The 20,711-nt window shown below is 51.2% G+C and overlaps 1 protein-coding gene across 3 annotated transcripts in view; it reads left to right on the top strand.

Annotated features, from left to right (window-relative positions):
* AACS (acetoacetyl-CoA synthetase) overlaps positions 1–20,711 on the top strand; it is an 80,447-nt gene that overhangs the window by 49,480 nt on the left and 10,256 nt on the right. For 2 of the 3 annotated variants that reach the window (XM_025402126.1, XM_025402128.1), the window contains exons 9-14: positions 2,110–2,190; positions 6,198–6,322; positions 12,223–12,287; positions 12,420–12,542; positions 15,831–15,944; positions 17,007–17,132. In XM_025402126.1, coding sequence (XP_025257911.1) covers positions 2,110–2,190; positions 6,198–6,322; positions 12,223–12,287; positions 12,420–12,542; positions 15,831–15,944; positions 17,007–17,132 — 634 coding nt within the window. The remainder of the gene's footprint in view (positions 1–2,109; positions 2,191–6,197; positions 6,323–12,222; positions 12,288–12,419; positions 12,543–15,830; positions 15,945–17,006; positions 17,133–20,711) is intronic. The other variant, XM_025402127.1, reaches the window with a different exon arrangement.

Below are 20,711 nucleotides of genomic sequence, written 5' to 3' on the forward strand. Positions count from 1 at the left end.
AGTCTGTTTTCATGCTGCTGATGAAGACATACTGAGGGCCGGGCGCGGTGGCTCACGCTTGTAATCCCAGCGCTTTGGGAGGCCAAGGTGGGCAGATCACGAGGTCAAGAGATCAAGACCAGCCTGGCCAACATGGTGAAACCCCGTCTCTACTGGAAATAAAAAATTAGCTGGGCGTGGTGGTGTGCACCTGTAGTCCCAGCTACTCGGGAGGCTGAGGCTGGAGAATCGCTTGAACCTGGGAGGTGGAGGTTGCAGTGAGCCGAGATTGCACTGCCGCACTCTAGCGTGGTGACAGAGCAAGACTCTCTGAAAAAAAAAAAAGACATACCGAGACTGGGCAATTTACAAAAGAAAGGTTTAATGGACTTAACAGTTCCACGTGGCTGGGGAGCCCTCACAATCATGGCAGAAGGCGAGGAGGAGCAAGTCACGTTTTACATGGATGGCAGCAGGCAAAGAGAGAGAATGAGAACCAAATGAAATGGGTTTCCCTTTATCAGACCATCAGATCTCATGAGACTGATTCACTACCGTGAGAATAGTATGGGAGAAACTGCCCCCATGATTCAATTATCTCCCACCTTGTCCCTCCCACAACATGTGGGAATTATGGGAATACAATTCAAGATGAGATTTGGATGGGGACGTGGAGCCAAACCGTATCAGGCAGCATCTACCCGTCTGCCTGGCAGTCTCTGGAGGCTTCAGTTGTAGCTGTTTGTGGGCCAGGTGGCGGTTGCCTGTTTGGGATGGACTCTGGAATAAGAATTTTGGCTCCTGAATGGGAGCCTGTGTTGGATAGAATTGTTCCTGTTGAGCTCTTAAAGGGATCGTCTCCTGCAACTGGCTTTTGGAAGCTTTTCCCTTGGGTATGACGAGGGCCTTCATGACTGGGTTTTAATACACAAGTCCTTGCTTCAGCCCTCTAGCCCCTCCATGACCAGAAGCACCTTTGTCATGAGCCAGAGGCTCACATCTGTGGACCAGACTGAAGGGCAGTGGTCACTGAAGGGGCAGCATGCCGTCTGTCCTCAGGATCTTGTACAAGATCTGTTGGAAAGATAGGACAACCGAGGCTGGGAGTGTGGAGTGACGGGTGCAGGGGCTGCTGGCTCTGCTGTCTTTGTTGTGCCTGGCGATGGATGGGAAGCTTCCTCTCCTCCCTGCCCCTGCCGGACACACAGAGTTGCTTGGAACAAGTGTGTTCTGGGCAGTGGAAGATTATATAGTTGTAAACAGACATGAGGGAGCTCCTGGCATGCCAAGGAAGATGTCCCAGGTATGCTGTTGGGTGGAAAAGGCAAAGTGTGGGACACTGGCTCACAATGAACAAAATGGCCCTAATAAATATGTGCTGGCATCAGCAAGAAAGACATTCACAGGAAACTGCTAGGACTGGCTGCCTCTGGGGAGAGCTGGGTATAGGACAGGGAGAGAGGATGGCTTTTCATAGTATATGCTTCAGAGTTCTGGACCGTGCAAATACAGTGCCGATTAAGCACCAAAACTGAAGGTAATAGTGTATAGTGGGTGGGAGGGAGCGGGTCTGCTTGGGTGTTTTAGCCAGAAGCAGGGTCTTGTGCTGTCCACTCAGCTGAGGCATTCCTGAACCCCGATCTTGAACGTGAGTCCCAGCTACAGTCTTGCTCTGTTGCCGGCGCCCCACCCCCACCACATCCCCCTCACCCCCGTGTTCCCTGTTCCCCATGAGGCTGGGCTAGCACCTGTCCTGCAAGGGTTAGGCCCTGGTCTTTTGCTCGTTGACTCTCTTCTCAGTAAGGGTCACTTCTGTTCTGCCTGAAACTGGTGGGCCTCCGTGGTACCCTTGATGTCCTGGGCACTGAGAGCTTGAGGGCAGACAGGATTGTCAGGGTTTTCCTCTCCAGACTACAAGCCACGCTCAGCTCTCGGGGCAGAGGGATATGGGGGCATGGCTCATCACAGGGGAGAGCGGGGAGCCTCCGAAGTCTGCTTCTCCCAGGAAGGAAAATGGGAATCTGCTGGGGCTTCTTCCTGGCAGCGTCTGAGCGGCGCGTGGGTCAGGTACCAGGTTCCTGGTACTGTATGCCTAACAGAGAGGACCCACTCCTCGTGTCTCCCCTGCAGGGCACCCTCATCCAGCATCTGAAGGAGCATCTGCTGCACGGCAACATGACCAGCAGTGACATCCTCCTGTGCTACACCACGGTAAGGGCTTCCCCAAGGTGCTGGCCTGTGCTATACCACAGTAGGGGCTTCCCCGGACACCAGCCCATGACACATGGTAAAGGCTTCCCTGGGCGCTGGCCTGTGCTGAACTGTGGTGAGAGCTCCCCCAGCGCATGGTGTCGAGTTGGCCTGCTCTTCCACAGCTTGCAATCAGCAGCTTGGAATCCACGTGGAATACACAGCTGGTCACAGAGAGCCGGGAGGGGCGTCTCAACAGTCACACATCAAAAACACACCCAAGGTCACCACTCCTGAGTCTGTGTGAGATCCCAGGGGTCCGTCCCCTGCACTGGTGTATGTGTGAGGTCCCAGGAGTCTGTCCCCCCTCCTCCATCTGTGTGCAGTCCCAGGGGTCTATCCCCACTCCTGCATCTATGTGAGGTCCCGGGACCACTGAGACCTCACATGGCTGTGGAATCCAGGCCATGAAACCAGAACTCAACTCAAGGTGTTGGAGGGCTTCCTGCCCGTGCTGAGCACTGAAAGACAGAAGGTTAGGACAAGTTAAAGCAAGTGTATTTTACCCCAGAGGAGAACTGAAAACATCAAGAGCTTCCAGAATGATCTAGCTACAGGTCCTGAGTGGTGCTTCTGTGCCGAGTTTGTTTGTTTGTTTTCGTTTGTTTTGAGATGAAGTCTAGCTCTGTCGCCCAGGCTGGAGTGCAGTGGCTCGATCTCAGCTCACTGCAATCTCTGCCTCCTGGGTTCAAGGGATTCTTCTGCCTCAGCCTTGAGTAGCTGGGACTACAGGCACGCGCCACCACGCCCAGCTAATTTTTTGTATTTTTAGTGGAGATGGGGTTTCACCATGTTGACCAGGCTGGTCTCGAACTCCTGACCTCATGATTCACCTGCCCCAGCCTCCCAAAGTGCTGGGATTACAGGTGTGAGCCACCACCCCTGGCATGCTGAGTTTTTATGCCGAGTGGAATGCAGCAGGCACATGCCTGACCTGTGAGGTCGATGCCCAGGGCCCTTCTGTACCCCTTGTGAGAGACTTCCCGGGACTGCCCACAGATGCAGGAGCAGGGACGGACACCTGGGACCTCACACAGGTGCAGGAGAGTGTCAGACCCCCGGGACTGCACACAGATGCAGGAGTGGGGACAGACCCCCAGGACCTCACATAGATGCAGAAGTGGGGACAGACCCCTGGGACTGCACACAGATGGAGGAGGGGGCACAGACTCCTGGGACCTCACACATACACCGGTGCAGGGGACGGACCCCTGGGATCTCACACAGACTGAGGAGTGGTGACCTTGGGTGTGTTTTTGATGTGTGACTATTGAGAGGCCCCTCCCGGCTCTCTGTGACCAGCTGTGGATTAATAAGGGGCTTGGGACAAAGATTCAGGTTTCTTTCAGCTGCAGGGATTTGCTCTACAACCCACCCCTGTCCCCAGTCCCTAATGTAGAATACTGGTGCTAGCCCCACCCCCACCAATGGTCCCTTGTGTGCCGCATCCTTTCTCAAATATTTCTGAGCAGGAATCTCGGCCAGCAGCATCAGTGCAGTGTCCTTAAGGAGTTGCAGAAAGCTCCCAGCAGCTACGATGATGTAGGATTCAGCTGCTTCCCTGGGACACGGCAATTTAAAACGGGAGGGTCTTGTATTGAGAGTAAAGATACAATGGAAAGAACTAAAAAATTTAGAGCAGTTTTCTCAGAGGCATTTCATTTTTACTGGAAGGATCCTGCCCACTAAGAATCAGGTAGTTAGATTTTTCTTGGAGCAGCTTGACCCCACCTGGGTTCTTTTTTTTTGGAGATGGAGTCTTGCTCTGTTGCCCAGGCTCGAGTACAGTGGCGCGATCTCAGCTCACTGGAAGCTCCGCCTCCCGGGTTCATGCCATTCTCCTGCCTCAGCCTCCTGAGTAGCTGGGGCTACAGGCGCCCACCACCACGCCCAGCTAATTTTTTGTGTTTTTAGTAGAGACAGGGTTTCACCGTGTTAGCCAGGATGGTCTCGATCTCCTGACCTCGTGATCCGCCCGCCTCGGCCTCCCAGAGTGCTGGGTTTACAGGCATGAGCCACCGTGCCTGGCCTCCCCCCCGCACCTGGCCTCCCCCCCGCACCTGGCCTCCCCACCTGGGTTCTAACAGCAGCCTCCGTGGCAGTTGTTTCATGTCCTGCAGCCCTGGGCCCAGCCTGTACTGTGACCCACTCTCCCTCCCTCCCTTCCTTCTCCTCCCTTCCTTACCCTTCCTTCCCTTTCTTTCCCCTCCCTTCCCCTCCCTACCCCTCCCTTTCCCATTTTCCCTTTGCCTTTTGTCACCCTTTTTCCCTTTGCCTTTCTTCTTTTCTTTTGACAGAGTCTCACTCTGTTGCTCAGCCTAGCGTGCAGTGGTGATCATGGCTCACTGCAGCCTCAAACTCCTGGGCTCAAGTAATCCTCCCACCTCAGCCTCCAAGTAGCTGAGACCACAGGTGTACTCCACCATGCCTGGCTAATTAAAAAAATTTTTTTTTTCTAGAGGCCAGGCATGGTGGCTCATGCCTGTAATCCCAACACTTTGGGAGGATGAGGTAGGTGGATCACTTGAGGTCAGAGTTCAGGACCAGCCTGGCCAACATGGTAAAACCCTGTCTCTACTAAAAATACAAAAAAGTTAGCCAGGTGTGGTGGTGGACACCTGTAATCCCAGCTACTTGGGAGGCTGGGGTGGGAGGATCGCTTGAACCCAGGAGGCAGAGATGGTAGTGAGCTGAGATTGTGCCACTGCACTCCAGCCTCGGTGACAGAGTGAGACTCCGTCTCAAAAAAAAAAAAAAAAAGTTGTTTTTCCATAGAGACCAGGTCTCACTGAGTTACGCAGGCTGGTCTCAACCTCCTGAGCTCAAGTGATCTTCCCACCTTGCCCTGCAAAATGCTGGGATTACAGGTGTGAGCCAGCAGGCCTGGACTCAACTTTTAGCAGCTTTGTTGGACAATGAGGTGGCCAGGAATGCTATGCTGCTTGGGGCTTCCAGGCACTCTTTGGGGAACGGTTCCTCAATAAAAGAAACTGAATAAGTACATTAAGACCTGTTCAGAAAGCAGCTCAATGGCCAGGTGCAGTGGCTCATGCCTGTAATCCCAGCATTTTGTGAGGCTGAGGCAGGAGGATCCCTTGAGGTCAGGAGTTCAAGACTAGCCTGGACAACAAAGTGAGACCTCATCTACAAAAAATAAAAAAATTAGCTGGGTGTGGTGGCTCACATCTGTGGTCCCAGCTACATGGGAGGCTGAGGCAGGAGGATCACTTGAGGTTAGGAGGTCGAGGCTGTAGTGAGCTCTGATTGTGCCACTGCACTCCAGCCTAGGTGACAGAGTGAGACCTTGTCTCGGGGAAAAAAAAAAAAGGAAGAAAGCAACTCAACTAAATGGAGACCTTTGGCTGTGTCCTCGTGCCCTCTGCCTTTGTGCATGGGAAGTAGGTGTGGGTGGGCCTTCCGGGGGACGTTGGTTTTGGGTCACTATAGCCCACGTGATTTGGGGACAGCCCTGGGCTGTGGCAGGCAGGAGGCAGGTTCCTGACACCATTCATCATGGATGAACAATGTCTTGGGGATGGTTCCGTGTCAGTCCGGACCTCATTCTGTTTCATGGCTGCGCAATGGCTGCCGTCGTACTGCTGGGGGCCAGGTGCTGTTCAGAACGCCTCATGTGGGTTCAGTGACTGTGTAGGAGTGTCAGTAGCAAGTGTGCACCTCCTGTGACCTTTCTTGTGTCGATAACACCTACATTGCTTTCTCTCTGTCACCAGTAAGGCTGCAGCAGACATTCTGTGATGCGTCTTCATGCACATGTGTGACTATGTCTGTGCGGTCCATTGTTAGATGGGGAGTTGCTGGGCCAGAATGTCCTGCGTTTGAAATGGGCAGTTAGCGCCAACCTGTGGCTCCATCTTAGGCGTTTTCCCAGGGACATGGGAAGCTGAGCGGGCAGCGCTTGGGGGAGCTGCCTAGCGCCCACTGAAGCCGCACCCCTCCTGTCTTTGCAGGCCGGCTGGATGATGTGGAACTGGATGGTGTCCATTCTGGCCACAGGAGCGGCCATGGTCTTGTATGATGGCTCCCCACTGGTGCCCACGCCCAACGTGCTCTGGGACCTGGTTGACAGGATAGGGTAGGTACCAAGATGCCGTGCTCAAAGCAAGGGACAGGCAGCACCGGGAAGGCTCCTTGGGATCAAATGCAGAGTCCTGCCTGCCTTCGGGGCAGTCTCCAGAATGCTCTGCCTTTGTGGACGCCCCGTCTCCAAGAGGAGGGTGTGGGAGGTGTCAGAAGCAGAAGGTGAAACTGTTCAGAAGGGAGGGACGCCAAGGGCCAGGGCTCTTCCCTTCAGAGTGAGGACTGAGAAAAATCCTATGGGCAGCGTGCGATCTCATTTCTTTTAAGAATCTATTTCTATTTTTAGGATTACTTTTTAGTAGAAATTGTATGTATCGTAAGGCACGCAGGATGGTATTTTGCTGTGTATACACGTAGTGAAATGAGTACTGCAGTCAGGCAAATTCGCATTTGCATCTCCTCACACAGTTACCTTTTTGTTTTTAGCAAGGAGAGCACCTGAAATGGACTCTCTTATCAAAGTTCCAGCACTTACACAGTACGGTGTTGTCAGCTGCAGTCATCGGGCTGTGCATTGATCTTATTTCTCTAGTTGTGGCATTTCCCAGCAAAAGGAGGAAAACTGAGGGTCGCTTAGAGTCCTGTTTCACACAGGTTCTGCAGACTCAGGAGTGAGATTGTATTCATCCATTTTCATACTGCTATGAAGAAATACCCGACAGTGGGTAATTTATAAAGAAAAAGAGGTTGAATGGACTCAGAGTTTCACGTGGCTGGGGAGGCCTCACAATCATGATGGAAAGTGAATGAGGAGCAAAGGCATGTCTTACATGGCAACAGGCAAGAGAGAGTGTGCAGGAGAACTGTCTTTTATAAAACCATCAGATCTCGTGAGACTTACTGACTATCGAGAGAGCAGCTCGGGAAAAACCTGCCCCCATGATTCAATTACCTCCCACTAGGTCCCTCCTACGACACGCAGGGATTATAGGAGCTACAGTTCAAGATGAGATTTGGGTGGGGACAGCTAAAACATATCAGAGATGAAGTGAGGTGAAGGCCGAATGCACAGGGGAGGTGTGTGGATAAGTTCGTGAGGGGTGGGTGCAGAACCTGTGACTGGGGGGGCTGCGTTTGGATTTCCTGCCACCTTTCTCCTGAACCCATTGGCACAAGGAGAGCTCTGTTTGTCCCTAGTCATCCCTGGGGGCTGGCAGCCACCTGTCTTCTAGGGTCGCCTCATCATAACTGCAGTGAGTGCTTCCTGGGGCCCCTGGAGGTGGTCACTTCTTTCCTGTGGTCCTGGCTGGACAGTAGACAGGAATCCCATGAGCAGTGGCAGGAGCCAGTTAGGAGAGACACACTGGGTACCCTCCTGGTGCCTGAGAATTATGCAAATGGGGATAGGTGCAGGGGTCCCTGCTGCCGCCCCCCGCCCCCATCATCATCATCATTAGAAGGCATCAGGAGATCCAGTCTCTTCAGTACTTTGCTGATGAATTAATCACAACTGGCTAGCGTGTTCTGGCCACGGTGGTCTTGATCACCCTTGGCCTAATGACAGTGTTTCTAGAGATAAGAATATAGAAGTCGCCAGAGCTCCAGGGGCCCAGAAACAACCATGCTCTGAAGTGTCCTAATTACTCCATGTCTGAATCTGTTCATGGGGCGAACAGGAGCCACTCATGTTTTTAAATCCTTGGCCATTAACATTTTAATTATAACTTGGCCTGGGTAATATTTAAATCCTGACATTTGGCTCACAATCTTAGTGAGGAAGGCTATTTCCTAATGAGATTGTTTCCAGCAAAAGGTTAATCAAATCCCTGGGAACTTCAGATGGCTTTAGAATCTTCACCCTTTTACCCTCAAGCCAGGCTCCAGGTGGAGGAACTTTTATTGGTGTGTTGGAGAGGCATGCACTGGGTCGGGGGTTACTGGAGAGGGAAATGTACATCATTGGGGCCCGGTGCTAATGAGATCCAGGGATGAAGCGTCCCAGGGAGACCCTGCTCTGTGTATGCATGGGTGTGAGTCTGCGTGTGTGCACAAGTGTATGTGAAAGTGTGTGTGCGTGCATGGAGCGTGATCATGTGAAAGTGTGGGAGTGCATATGTGCATGAGTGTGTGCACATACATGTGAGAGTGCAAGTGAGCACATGGATGTGTGTGCATGTATAGGTGGGTGTGTGTGTGTGCATGCAGCTGTGAATGTTTGCTGTACGTGTGGATGCACGTGTGCTTTGTGTATGTGTGCATGTGCCTGTGCGCACGCGTACATGTGCGAGTGTTCACAGCATGGTGGTTGGTTCCGTGCCATAATCACGGGCCCTAGGTTGGCCAGAGCACTGAGGCTGACTGAGGTGTGGTCATGCTGTCACGGGGCTTCCTCTGGAAGTGGTCTTCGCCCTGCCTGGGAGAGCCTCCTGTGCAGTTTGGCGAGGCAGGTGTGACTCGGCACCTGGGCAGGGGCTGCCGGTGAGGGGCTCTTGGAAGGATGCGGGCCTTAAACCACTGCACTGGTCGCCACCAGCAGTGAGAGGGAGCGGGTGCTGGGAGGGAAGGACACTTCAGCTCGGTTCTGTCCACCTCCTGGAAACTGAATGCTGTGCAGCAGTTGAAAGCAGTCACGGGAAACCCTGTTTTGTGGCAAGAGGTGCGTGGGGCAGGCACAGTCCTCGTGGTGCTGTCTCAGTGCCTCTGCTTAAAACCCACGTCTGTTAGTAAATGTGGGGTGAGATCTCTATTGATTACCGGCATGTCAGCTCCCAGCCTTATTGACACCTTTGATCAAAGAGCATTTATTTTGTAGCGACAGACAAGATAATTTTAAAAGGTGAATTTTCTTCTTCACAGGGGTGTGTGTCTGGGTTCTAGTGAGGGGACTATTCTGGATGGAATTAGGGTCAGAACCCTGGGGACTATGTCCAGTTTGCTAGTAGCGGGGCAGACGTGGACGTTGTCTGGGTTGCCCGGTTTTGCCTGTCTCTGAATGGTGGTTCTAGAGGGCAGGGGCCTCGCGGGTGAGCAGGCTTGTCCTTCTAAGGAAGTGCATGGGTTGGACGGCACTTTGCCAAGATCTACACCCAGTGTGTGCTGGACTGCATGCTGTGAGCCAAGCTCCCTGCTGGGTCCTGGGGGCTACACAGCAGCGACCAGGGGCCAGCACGCTCTGTCCTCATGGGGCTGGTACTGGGAGGGGGAAGGTAAGGAAAAGAGAGGCCAACCTTGGGCTCTGAGGAGTGCCGTCAGAGACCTGGGGTCAGGGAGTCCTCAAGAGGTCTTGACATTTGGGCTGAGGCTGGAAGGTTCAGGAACTACTTTTGCACAACTGGGGACGTGTGCTTCCGGCAGAGGGAACCACCAGGAGGTGGGCCTAAGATCCACGTGTTGTAGAAGCTGGAAGGGGCCTGCTGTGGCCCGAATGTGAAGGGTTGATGCGGGGCTGGGGGCGGGGGGCGGGGGTAGCGTCGGAGGGGTGGGGACTTTTGGGGCTGCTTGAAGGGTGAGTTTTTCCCCGAGTGGAATGGAAGAGCAGTGGACACTGAATCATGAGAACACGGATCTGGTTCATGTTATTAAAAGGGCAGTGTAGGCTGGGCGCGGTGGCTCACGCCTGTAATCCCAGCACTTTGGAAGGCTGAGGTGGGCAGATCATGATGTCAGGAGTTCGAGACCAGCCTGGCCAACATGGTGAAACCCCATCTCTACTAAAAATACAAAAAATACAAAAATTAGCCAGGTGTGGTGGTGCAGGCCTGTAATCCCAGCTACTTGGGAGGCTGAGGCAGGAGGATCACTTGAACCCTGGCGGCAGATGTTGCAGTGAGCTGAGATCGCCCCGCTGTACTCCAGCCTGAGTGACACAGAGAGACTCCATCTCAGAAACAAAACAAACAAACCAACAGAAAAGGGCGGTGTAGCGCCTGAGCGAAGAGAGCATTGCCAGGGCAGGGGCAGGGGTAGAAGCTGAGAGACTGAGATTGCTGAGCCCACAGGCGCAGTGGCATCCCTGGAGGGGCTGCCTGTGGGCTGATCCACACTTGGCTCCGCACAGGGCTCCGGGCAGTCCTGGGCACTGGGTCCCAACGGTTTAGGGCCCTGACGCTGTCTCATGCTTTTGTGCAGCGACCCTTACAGTACTTGCTAGAAATAAGACGTGGCATGAGTGCCTGCAGGTGGGCTCCCGTGCTTCCAAGAGCTGAATGGTATTGAATTTCCTAACCCTCTTACGTGCACCCTGGAGACAGATGGAGGACTTTGTTGTTTCTTCAGACAAGCAGGGCTGTGACTCACAGGCCGGAGAGCACCACCTCCGAGTGCTGGCGGAGCCTCACCAAGATCAGGGTTTACAGAGTCTTGCCTGCACTTAGATGCACTTTAAAATCGCAGAAAGCCTTCGAGTTTTCTGGGGGTGGGCAGTAGGGGGATTGCACAAAACTCCTGTGTTGTTTGGGCGTGCCTGTTGATTAGAGAGCTTTGTACCTGTAGCTGGAGGCGGTCACTGCTGCTCAGGGCCGGGTGATCACCATTAGAGTCATGAGGTCTCCATCCTCTGTTAGTGATACTTGCAAAGGGAGTGACACCTTAATCCTTGGCTATGATGTTGAAGTAGTTAATCAAACTCTGAGTTTATGAAAGAAGCATGGGGGACAGTGGGAGGAGCTAGTCTCCCTCCCCCAAAACTTCAGCCATCTCTAGGGTACAGTGCTGGCTTTGTTGGTGGCAGGATGGGTCTGGGGAAGTAAGAGAATGAAGGTGTGGGAGGTGGAAGGACCATGGTAACCTGCCTCCTTGAGTGGAGGGAGACCCACCCTGCCATTGCCTTAGCCACGCCCAGCCCAGCCAGCCCTGAATTCCGGGGTGTTCTGTGCCATGTTGCCTCATGGCTTCAGACAGCAAGTGCCATGACAGTCTTCCTTGGGATGAGTCTCTCCACCGGATGTGCAGGAGTGAGGTTCTACTGCCCAGAGTGACGCGGAAGAGTCTGAATCTCACAGCCTCCTCTAGGCCCCGAAGAGAACAGTGTTCTTTAGTTGGGCCGACTGAGTTTACATGTGAAGGGCCACCTGGCTGGAAGAAAAGCTGAGGAAGGAAATAGCATGTTAGACAGGGCTGCCCTTGAACACGCAGTGATGGATATTCAGCAGCATGTGTCGTTCTGTGAGCACAAATGCATAGAACTGCGGATTCTGAACATTCAAGAAGAGCGGCACTTTTCTGAGTTTCATAAAAACGTGAACTTGTTTAAAAAAAGGGGATGGGTGGAGAGTTTCAAGTATGGCACATGTTTTAACAAGTAAAAAATTGTCCCAGCACTTTGGGAGGCCAAAGCAGGAGGATCACTTGAGCCCAGGAGTTCAAGACCAGCCTGGCAACATAGCAAGACCCTGTCTCTTAGCTGGGCGTGGTGGCATACACTGGTAGCTCTAGCTACTTGGGAGGCTGAGGTGGGAGAATCACTTGAGCCTGGGAGTTGGACGCTGCAGTGAGCTGTGATTGCACCACTGCACTCCAGGCTGGGCAACAGAAGGAGGTTCTGTCTAAAAAAAATAATTATAATAATTCTGTAACCCTCTCTTCATTGGTGAATGAATGTGTGAGGATAGAATTTGAGGGGACTTGATTTTATGGCTTCCTTTGGTCCCCCAAGATAAAATACTCTGCAGTTGGGAAGGTCATGGGTTCAGGTGAGCTGCTGTTGTATGTGAAGCCTCGTGGTAAAGGGAACCGGCCCCGTGTGCTGGAATCAGCATAAAGAGCAGTCAGGTGCGCTTGTGAGCAAGGCAGGTGCCGTGACTCAGACTTGAGTAAACACGAAGTATGAGTTCAACCCAGAAAACTGCTCTCTCTTGGGTTTTGCAAACTTTTCAGAAATAAATCCCTAACTTTAGAAAGCTTTGGTACAAGAGCCTTGAAGGGTTTCTGGTGTTTTCTTTCCCGTCTGCACCCTAGCATCACTGTCCTGGTAACCGGGGCCAAGTGGCTGTCGGTGCTGGAAGAGAAGGCCATGAAGCCGGGTGAGTGTGCCTCTTTAATATTCATTCCCCATACTGCCAATCAAGGAAATTAAATCCATCCTATTTCCTGCTTGCGCGTGAGGCTTCAGGCACTGGGTTTAGTTTTAATCTTTTGGTGATTGTTCGCCCCAGTGGAAACCCACAGTCTTCAGATGCTCCACACGATCCTGTCCACTGGCTCCCCACTGAAAGCCCAGAGCTACGAGTATGTCTACAGGTGCATCAAGAGCAGCATCCTCCTGGGCTCCATCTCAGGTATGGCCCCAGGGGGGACGGTTCTTCCAGCCATCCCCGCCGGCCCCATAAGTATGCACACCTCTGCCCAGTGCTTGGATTCATCCCAAGGACACAGTCTGCTGGGCAGCCAGTACACACAATGCCTTCTCATTATCTGAGGCAGTGATGCTCCACGAAGTCACTGTGAACTCCGAGTCAGCCCATACAGAACCCTTGCTCCTGGGGGAAATACATTTATATACACACACCTCTCACATCGATTATAGTCTTAAAATCCAAAACAATACATCTTGGTAGGTTCTATATATTTTTTTTTTTGAGACGGAGTCTCACTCTGTCACCCAGGCTGGAGTGCAGTGGCCGGATCTCAGCTCACTGGAAGCTCTGCCTCCCGGGTTCATGCCATTCTCCTGCCTCAGCCTCCCGAGTAGCTGGGATTACAGGCGCCCGCCACCTCGCCCGGCTAATTTTTTTTTTTTTTTTGTATTTTTAGTAGAGACGGGATTTCACTGTGTTAGCCAGGGTGGTCTCGATCTCCTGACCTTGTGATCTGCCCGTCTCGGCCTCCCAAAGTGCTGGGATTACAGGCTTGAGCCACCGCACCCGGCCAGGTTCTGTATTTTTTGTCTTGCGAAAGGGAAAATGCAGTTCAGAAGCATTCAGTGACTTGCCCAAGGCCACCCCACTGTCAGATGCCAGAGCTGTGATGCCAAGCCCAGGAACAGAGCACCCTAACCCACCCTGCCCCGGTCTCCTGCGTGTAAGAGCGAGGCAGGGAGGCCATGTTGCCTCGTGTGACCTCGGTGGGAATGTGCCTGGGTGACTTCGGGTTTTCACTGCTCTGCAGTGTCTGAGAGTGACCGCAGAAGCTCCAGATTATAGGAGGTTACATATACATTTTAGTGAGTAGGCAAATTCCCAAAAACAGAATCCGCAAATAGTGAGAATCCACTGTATGGAAGGACAAATATTGCAACATTGTTTATATAAGTAAAAAATAGACGCTACCTGTATGCCCAGCAAAAGGAAATTGATTGAATAATTTTGGGCACATTCTTAATTTATGAAGCCATTAGAAGTGAAGAAATACACTGATGGACATTGAAACATGGTCACGATGAGTGAAAAAATCAGATGGCAGAATTACAAGGTGCGGTCATTTTTGCAGGTGAAAAACAGGAATATATGGATGTGTACATGCACACTCATGTGTGTATAATATGGGTGTATTATATGTGGATTCCAAGTGAAAAAAAATTTTTTTTTTTGAGACAGAGTCTTGCGCTGTCAGCCAGGTTGGAGTGCAGTGGGTGCGATCTCAGCTCACTGCAACCTCCACCTCCTGGGTTCAAGCAGTTCTCGTGCCCCAACCTCCCGAGTAGCTGGGATTACAGGCATGTGCCACCATGCTCAGCTAATTTTTCTATATTTTTAATAGAAATGGGGTTTCACCATGTTGGTCAGGCTGATCTCGAACTCCTGACCTCAGGTGATCCACCCACCTTGGCCTCCCAAAGTGCTGGGATTACAGGCGTGAGCCACTGTGTCTGGCCCCCAAGTGCATTTTTTCTCATAACTTTTTTCTTAACATAAAGTCGTGCTTTAGAACATGGTTCATGCACGTGGTAAAAAAAATTCAGAGTACACAAAGGTATCCTCATTGCTGCCGTCCTCCTTCCCCAAGGAAGCCGATGTCGTTTCCTTCAGAGATGTTCTGTGCGTAGGTGAGCGTGTGTGCTTGAGTGTGTGTTTGTGAGTGTGTGTAAATGGGGTGAGAGCACCCCCTTTTTACACAGATGTAGTTTAGGGTACACACCTCAATTCCCCTTCATGTGACTTAAGAGTTGATTCCTTTGCTGCCCATAGAAATCTTTGGGTCACTTTTTTTTTTTTTTTTTTTTAAAAGACAGGGTTTTGCTCTGTTGCCCAGGCTGGAGTGCACAGTGACATGATCATGGCTCACTGTAGCCTCCACCTCCCGGGCTCAAGTGATCCTCTCACCTCAGCCTCCTGAATAGCTAGGACCACAGGTGTATGCCACCATGCTCAGCTGTGTTTTTTTATTTTTTGTAGAGATGGGGTTCCACCATGTTGCCCAGGCTGTTGAACTCCTAAGCTCAAGTGATCCTCCCACCTTGGCCGCCCAAAGTGATGGGATTACAGGCATGAGCCACCGTGCCTGGCCTGGGTCACTTTTATTTTATTTTTTTTACACATTTGTAGTTCTGATTTTTCTCCTTGTGATTTAAAAACATACTCTCAAAGCACCTCTTTAAGAGGTGCCATTTGCCCGAAGCCTGAGGCCGACCCCCCAACCTTCCTCCCCACCGTTGGTTCCTCAGCCTGAGATGGGGGGTCTGAGACATTCCCACCAGCAGGGAGAGCAGCAGGAAGGAGGTCAGGAGCCCTGCTCAGATCTCGATGGTGGCAGAAACGAACGTGACTCACTCATTGTCGTGGGACACGTCAGTCAGTGACATGAAATGCCAGAGAAGACATCACATTTTATTCACTGCTTGAAGAAAGAAAGAAAATCACACTCCACGGTCTTGCAGCTGGGAACTTTTTTTTTCTTTTTTTCTTTCTTTCTTTCTTTTTTTTTTTTGAGACAGAATCTTGCTCTGTCGCCCAGGCTGGAGTGCAGTGGTACACACAGTCTTGGCTCACTGCAACCTCTGCCTCCTGGGTTCAAGTGATTCTTGCGCCTCAGCCTCCTGAGTAGCTGGATTTACAGGCACGTGCCACCACACCCGGCTAATTTTTTGTATATTTAGTAGAGATGGGGTCTTGCCATGTCGCCCAGGCTTGCCTCGAACTCCTGAGCTCAGGCAATCCGCCCACCTTGGCCTCCCAATGTGCTAGGATTATAGGCGTGAGCCACTGCGCCCGGCCACATTTCTGTTTTTCCAACCATTAAGTCCACGTAAACCACGGCACTCGAGCCTTCCCATGTCACGGGTCTGCCTAGGCAGTGCCTGCCAGGTGGATGTCACAGGCAAAGCTTCCATTTTCTACGATCCTGAGTCTTGAATTTCAGCGTGACCACAGGAGGTCATTTACTTAGCGGATCCTCTAGCAGGAAGGCTCGGCCAAAACGTCCATTACCAGATGGTGGTTCATTCCAAATTCCGTATCACCTCTCCCACTGCTCCCTGAAGAGAAGCCCCACCTGTCTGGGATGTTGTAGTGTGTGTCTGGGAGACTAGCTCTTTGTCCTCTTGGCACTTTCTCCTTTGTTGCTCACTAATTTAATGCAATTTGTCTGGGGCTTCTGAATTTTGAATCTCCCTTTGCCATTGCTTACAGGAGGCACCGACATCATCTCCTGCTTCATGGGCCACAATTTTTCTCTTCCTGTGTATAAAGGGGAGATTCAGGCCCGGAACCTGGGCATGGCTGTGGAGGCGTGGAACGAGGAAGGTGATGGCTCCGCCAACTGTTTCTTTCTGTGATTAGGCGTGAGTTGGGAGCTTGGGAGCGCTCGGATGTGTAACTTTGCTTGGTGATAGTTCTCCAAAACAGCCCTCGGAGGGGAGGCCCCTGTCACTTGCAATGTGATGTCCTTTCCCCGCAGCTTGGCTTAACACCCACCGGGCTCCTGATCCCCAGCCCCTGAGAGGTCAGGGTCGAGCTGGAGGACAGGTGGAGACCTGTGTGCTCAGGCACGGCGGGCAGCTGGGTGGTCGCTGTGCTGCATCCGAACCCCGGTGCTGGATACACAGGCAGCCGCCAGCTCTGAGCTTCTGAGAACCTGGTCATGAAAGGGATAGTCTCCCGGTGTGCTGGGCCTGGCAGCTAGAAATCCAGCTGTGCTAGGAGGGGTGAGCAGGGCTCAGTGCAGCTGCTCTGCAGAGCAATGTGGGAGTAGTCAGTGAAGCTGAAGATGGATACGTGCCCTGTGATCTGGGAATTCCACTCCTAGAAGACTTACTTGTGATACACGCAAGAATGTTTGTAGCCCCATGATTTGTAACGGAAAACAAAATTGGGAACAATAGAAATGTCCATCCTTGGGAAGAAGAAACTCTGTGATCACAGGTGGAGAATGACTAAGTGGTGAATATGAATGAACCACAGCGAGTCCTAGTAGCCCGAACGAGCCACCCAGATGTCATGCTGAGTGAGCACAGGAAGACGCGGGACACGTAGAAGGACAGTATGTGTGTGTTCAAAGGCATGCAGAGTGACGACATATGCTATTCAGGGATGCGTATGGATGGAGCAGAAATGTTAACACACATGGGAATAACAAATCACTACATCCCAGACAGCGATTTTGGGGAGCGCACAGGGAGGGGACTTCATCTGGGAGGAACGCATTATTAGGCTGCCATGACAGGTGTGTGGGTGTGGACCATCTCTGTACCTTTGTATATGTCTGAAATATTGCATAATAAGTAATAGCTTAAGAAAGAGAGAGAGACAAGCCAGGGTGCGTGGCTGTGGTGTGCGTTGGGCTTATTTTTAATTCTCCCATACCAGGAAAGGCGGTCTGGGGAGAGAGCGGCGAGCTGGTGTGTACTAAGCCGATCCCTTGCCAGCCCACACACTTCTGGAATGATGAGAATGGCAACAAGTACAGGAAGGCGTATTTCTCCAAATTCCCAGGTTGGTTGGAGAGATGCAGAAAGAGCTGCCCAGCCTCTGCCTTGGCTGGGCCTTCTATGTCTAATTCTGTACCCTTGTCCCTCCCCTCCCATCCTGCCCCTCCCGTCTTCCTTCCCCCACCACCAGGGCTTGGAGAAGCTGCCTATAGCTCATTCTGCCAGTGGGGCGATAATGAATTTTTGGTCAATATCGTGTTGTCTTCAGCTTGAAGCTATCGTGTGCAACTGTAATCTGGTTTAGTTGAATCTCAGCTACCTCTGCCCAGAGTATCTTGGCTCCAGCCCCTGCTGCTGGGAGCTGGCAGGAGCCTCTGGTTTGCATGTGGGAGGGTGGAGGGTGCAGGGCCCACTCGCTGAAACAGGGTGATGCTTGCCTGTTCAAGAGGAATGGCATGTGGAAGTGGTGTCTGGCTCGGGTCTCTTCCTTCATGTCTCTCACCATCATCCAGTCCTCATGGAGATGCTAGAGGAAGAGCGCTCTTGTGGTGGAAGGATTTACAACCCGACATGTCACTCTCACATAGACTGACACCCTTGGGTGTCATCTTTTGAGTGGTGCCTTGCCCCAAAGCAGGGAAGTCTTTTATTTAAAGCTCTGATTCCTGCCTCCCTCTAATCTTATTTCATAAGCAGTCTCGAGTTATTGCTGCTGTATAATTCATCGTTTAGCAAGCCTTCTGTTCCAGAGTTATTTATACTCAGTACTTGCTTTCTGCAGTCTCTCAAAAGGTAATCTGGTTTAGCACAGACCACGTATGGAGAATCAGAAAGCGGCAAGTGGTAGGATTTGCCAGGGATCCTTCCTGCCTTGCGTGTTTGCGTGTCACCGTAAAAGCCATTGTGCCTGGAATAGCGCCTTTCTGCAGCAGCGTGGGGCATCCCCCCAGGGGTGGCTCAGCCTCCACTGCATACCTGCTGCACCTATGCCCCACCTTGGCTCCTGCTGTGAGCAGCTGTGTAGACAGACGAATGCAGAAAAGCAAGAGTGGACATAGAGAAACACTCTTCAGATGACCCTAAAGAGGAGGGCAGGAACCCCTGCCTTGGGAGGAGAGGCCAAAAGGATTAGAATCTCAGCTTGAGGATCCATCCAAGAAATGACTGCCCTTCATCTTCTGTAACATTGCTCTTTGAAAACTCTTTTCTGTCACTTTTTTTTTGTCACATGTGCAAGGGTTCATGTGATAGATGTCTCTCAGGATTAATTTCAGGATAATCTCTTTGAAACTGATATTACTTCTTGGAGAAGACAAGTACTTTGTGATGTGTTGTATTTCCATTTTTGCCTTGGCTGCCAGGAAACTCAGAGCTGAAATCATTGCTTTGTTTTTGTAGTCCTCTTACCTTTAGAGTAAGATTTTGCTTCTCTTTAAATAATCCTATCATGAAGTCAGTTTTATAGGTAGCTTCGTCTGATACTTCCTAGGCGTAGGTGAGAGAGATGAATAAATATGGAAAGACAAAGGCAGATCAGATGATGAGATCTGAAGCTGTTTATCATGGACAGGGTGAACATAGGCTGCACTTAGACCATTCCTCAATCTCTCAGTGCTGAGAGATTCCTGGGCTGTATAGGAAATGGCGTGATGGCAAAACCAAGCAACAAGAGCAAGCCTTCCTTTCCACAACTGGGAGTGGGTTTATGAACATTGTTACCTTAAAAAATGATGCCAGGTGAAAATGTAAACAGGCCATGTGCTGGTATGGAAAGATACCCAAGAAGTTAGTAAGTGAAAATGAAAGTTTAAGAACAGAGGACATAGCATCCCTTTGATGTAAATTTTATTTTATTTTATTTTATTTTTTTTAGTGACAGGGTCTCTGTCTGGCCCCAGGCTGAAGCGCAGTGGTGTGATCTCGGCTCACTGCAGCCTTGATCTCCAGGGCTCAAAGGATCCTTCTGCCTCAGCCTCCTAAATAGCTGGGACTACAGGTGTGTGCTACCATGCCTGGTTAATTTTTGTATTTTTTGTAGAGATGAGGTCTCTCTATGTTGCCCAGGCTGGTCTCGAACTCTTGAGCTCAAGCAATCGTCCCGCCTCGGCCTCCTCAAGTGCTGGGATTACTAGCATGAGCCACCACACCCAGCCTTGTGTAAATTTTAAAAGGGAAGTATATATGTGTGATTGTGTGAATAAATGAATAATAGGTGTGAATAGGGCTTATATGAGTGGTGAGACGATGAGCCCATTTTGGTTTTCTTCAGGGCTTTTTATTTTTTTGAGATGGTGTCTTGTTGCCCAGGGCTGGGATGCAGTGGCACGATCTCGGCTTCTTCTTCAGCCTCCTGAGTAGCTGGGATTACAGGTGTGCGCCACCACACCTGGCTAATTTTTGTATTTTTAGTAGAGACGGGGTTTCACTATGTTAGCCAGGCTGGTCTCGAACTCTTGATCTTGTGATCCATCCACCTCGGCTTCCCACAGTGCTGGGATTAATAGGCATGAGCCACCATGCCCGGCCACTTTTTGTTATTTTTAAAAACTTAATATTTTAAAAGAAAGTAAAAGGAGACTTAAGATTTAGGTCATTGCAGATGCCACATTCCATACAGGCCTGGTCTGTTATCGGCAGTCACCTGTTCCCACTGTATTTCCACTTTTGCCTCAGCTCCCAGGAGACTCAGAGCTGAAGTCAGTGCCTTGAAGAATGAGAATGATCTAAATCTGTTCAGTCTGCTGTAGAAAGGAAGACATTGCTTCTGTAGCTTTGTTTTGCCATCACGCCACTTCCTTTTTGGTGCCCTGGAGCCAGCCCCTAGTGGATTCCTCCTCTCAGCTCGGCTTTGCAAGGGATCAAAGTGTGTCAGGGCGAAGTTTCCACAAAAGAACATTTCTTCAGGGTGGAGTTACATCTTCCTTTTTCTCTGCATTTCCGGGGTCTCAGTAATTAGGGCATAGTACTACAAATGGCCCTAAACCCCAGAAATTTCCCATCCAGTTCAAGGGAGATCTGAGTCCAGGCAAACAAGACTGTATGTTGCTGCTGGCACCAAGTTCCAGGATGAGGCCGGATTCCCAGGTGAGCGGCACAGGCTTGCAGCTCTCGTCTTCCGGGGCTGCCGTTCATAAACTCAGTTTGCTGAGTAGCCATGCGGATGTGTTCCTGCAGAAACCGGGCACATCAATTGCAAGCCTAGCAGTGGGTTTTTTTTTTTCCTTACTTGTGTATGTGAATCTTTTAAAAGTCCAATGAGAAGAATTGGTTTTGTTCTCTAGCTTTGGGAGGTGGGAAGAAAGACCTGAAGGCCTGCAATTCTCTTTGTTTGCATCGGAATAACTAGCGTAGGGCTCATTTCATTCTCTTCAGCTGCCTCCCAGGGACCGTGCACTCCCTATACACAGTCCCCTTGGCCTTTGTTCCCGTAGAAGGCTCGGTTGTGGCTTGTGGCAGTGTCTCCTTCACGATGTCACATGAACGCGTGAATAGACGAGGTGGCTGTTGAGTCACAAGCTGTTTGGGTTAGCGCTTGCCTCAGAGTGGAGAAGTGCTGGGGAAGTGTCTCGAGATTTGGAGGGGAGGAGATGCCTTCTGAGGCTGCTGCTCGCCAGTGAAGACACGTCGAGATTTGGGAGTGAGA

The sequence above is a fragment of the Theropithecus gelada genome, chromosome 11 (assembly GCF_003255815.1).
Source record: "Theropithecus gelada isolate Dixy chromosome 11, Tgel_1.0, whole genome shotgun sequence".
In the NCBI taxonomy this organism is placed as follows: Eukaryota; Metazoa; Chordata; class Mammalia; order Primates; family Cercopithecidae; genus Theropithecus; species Theropithecus gelada.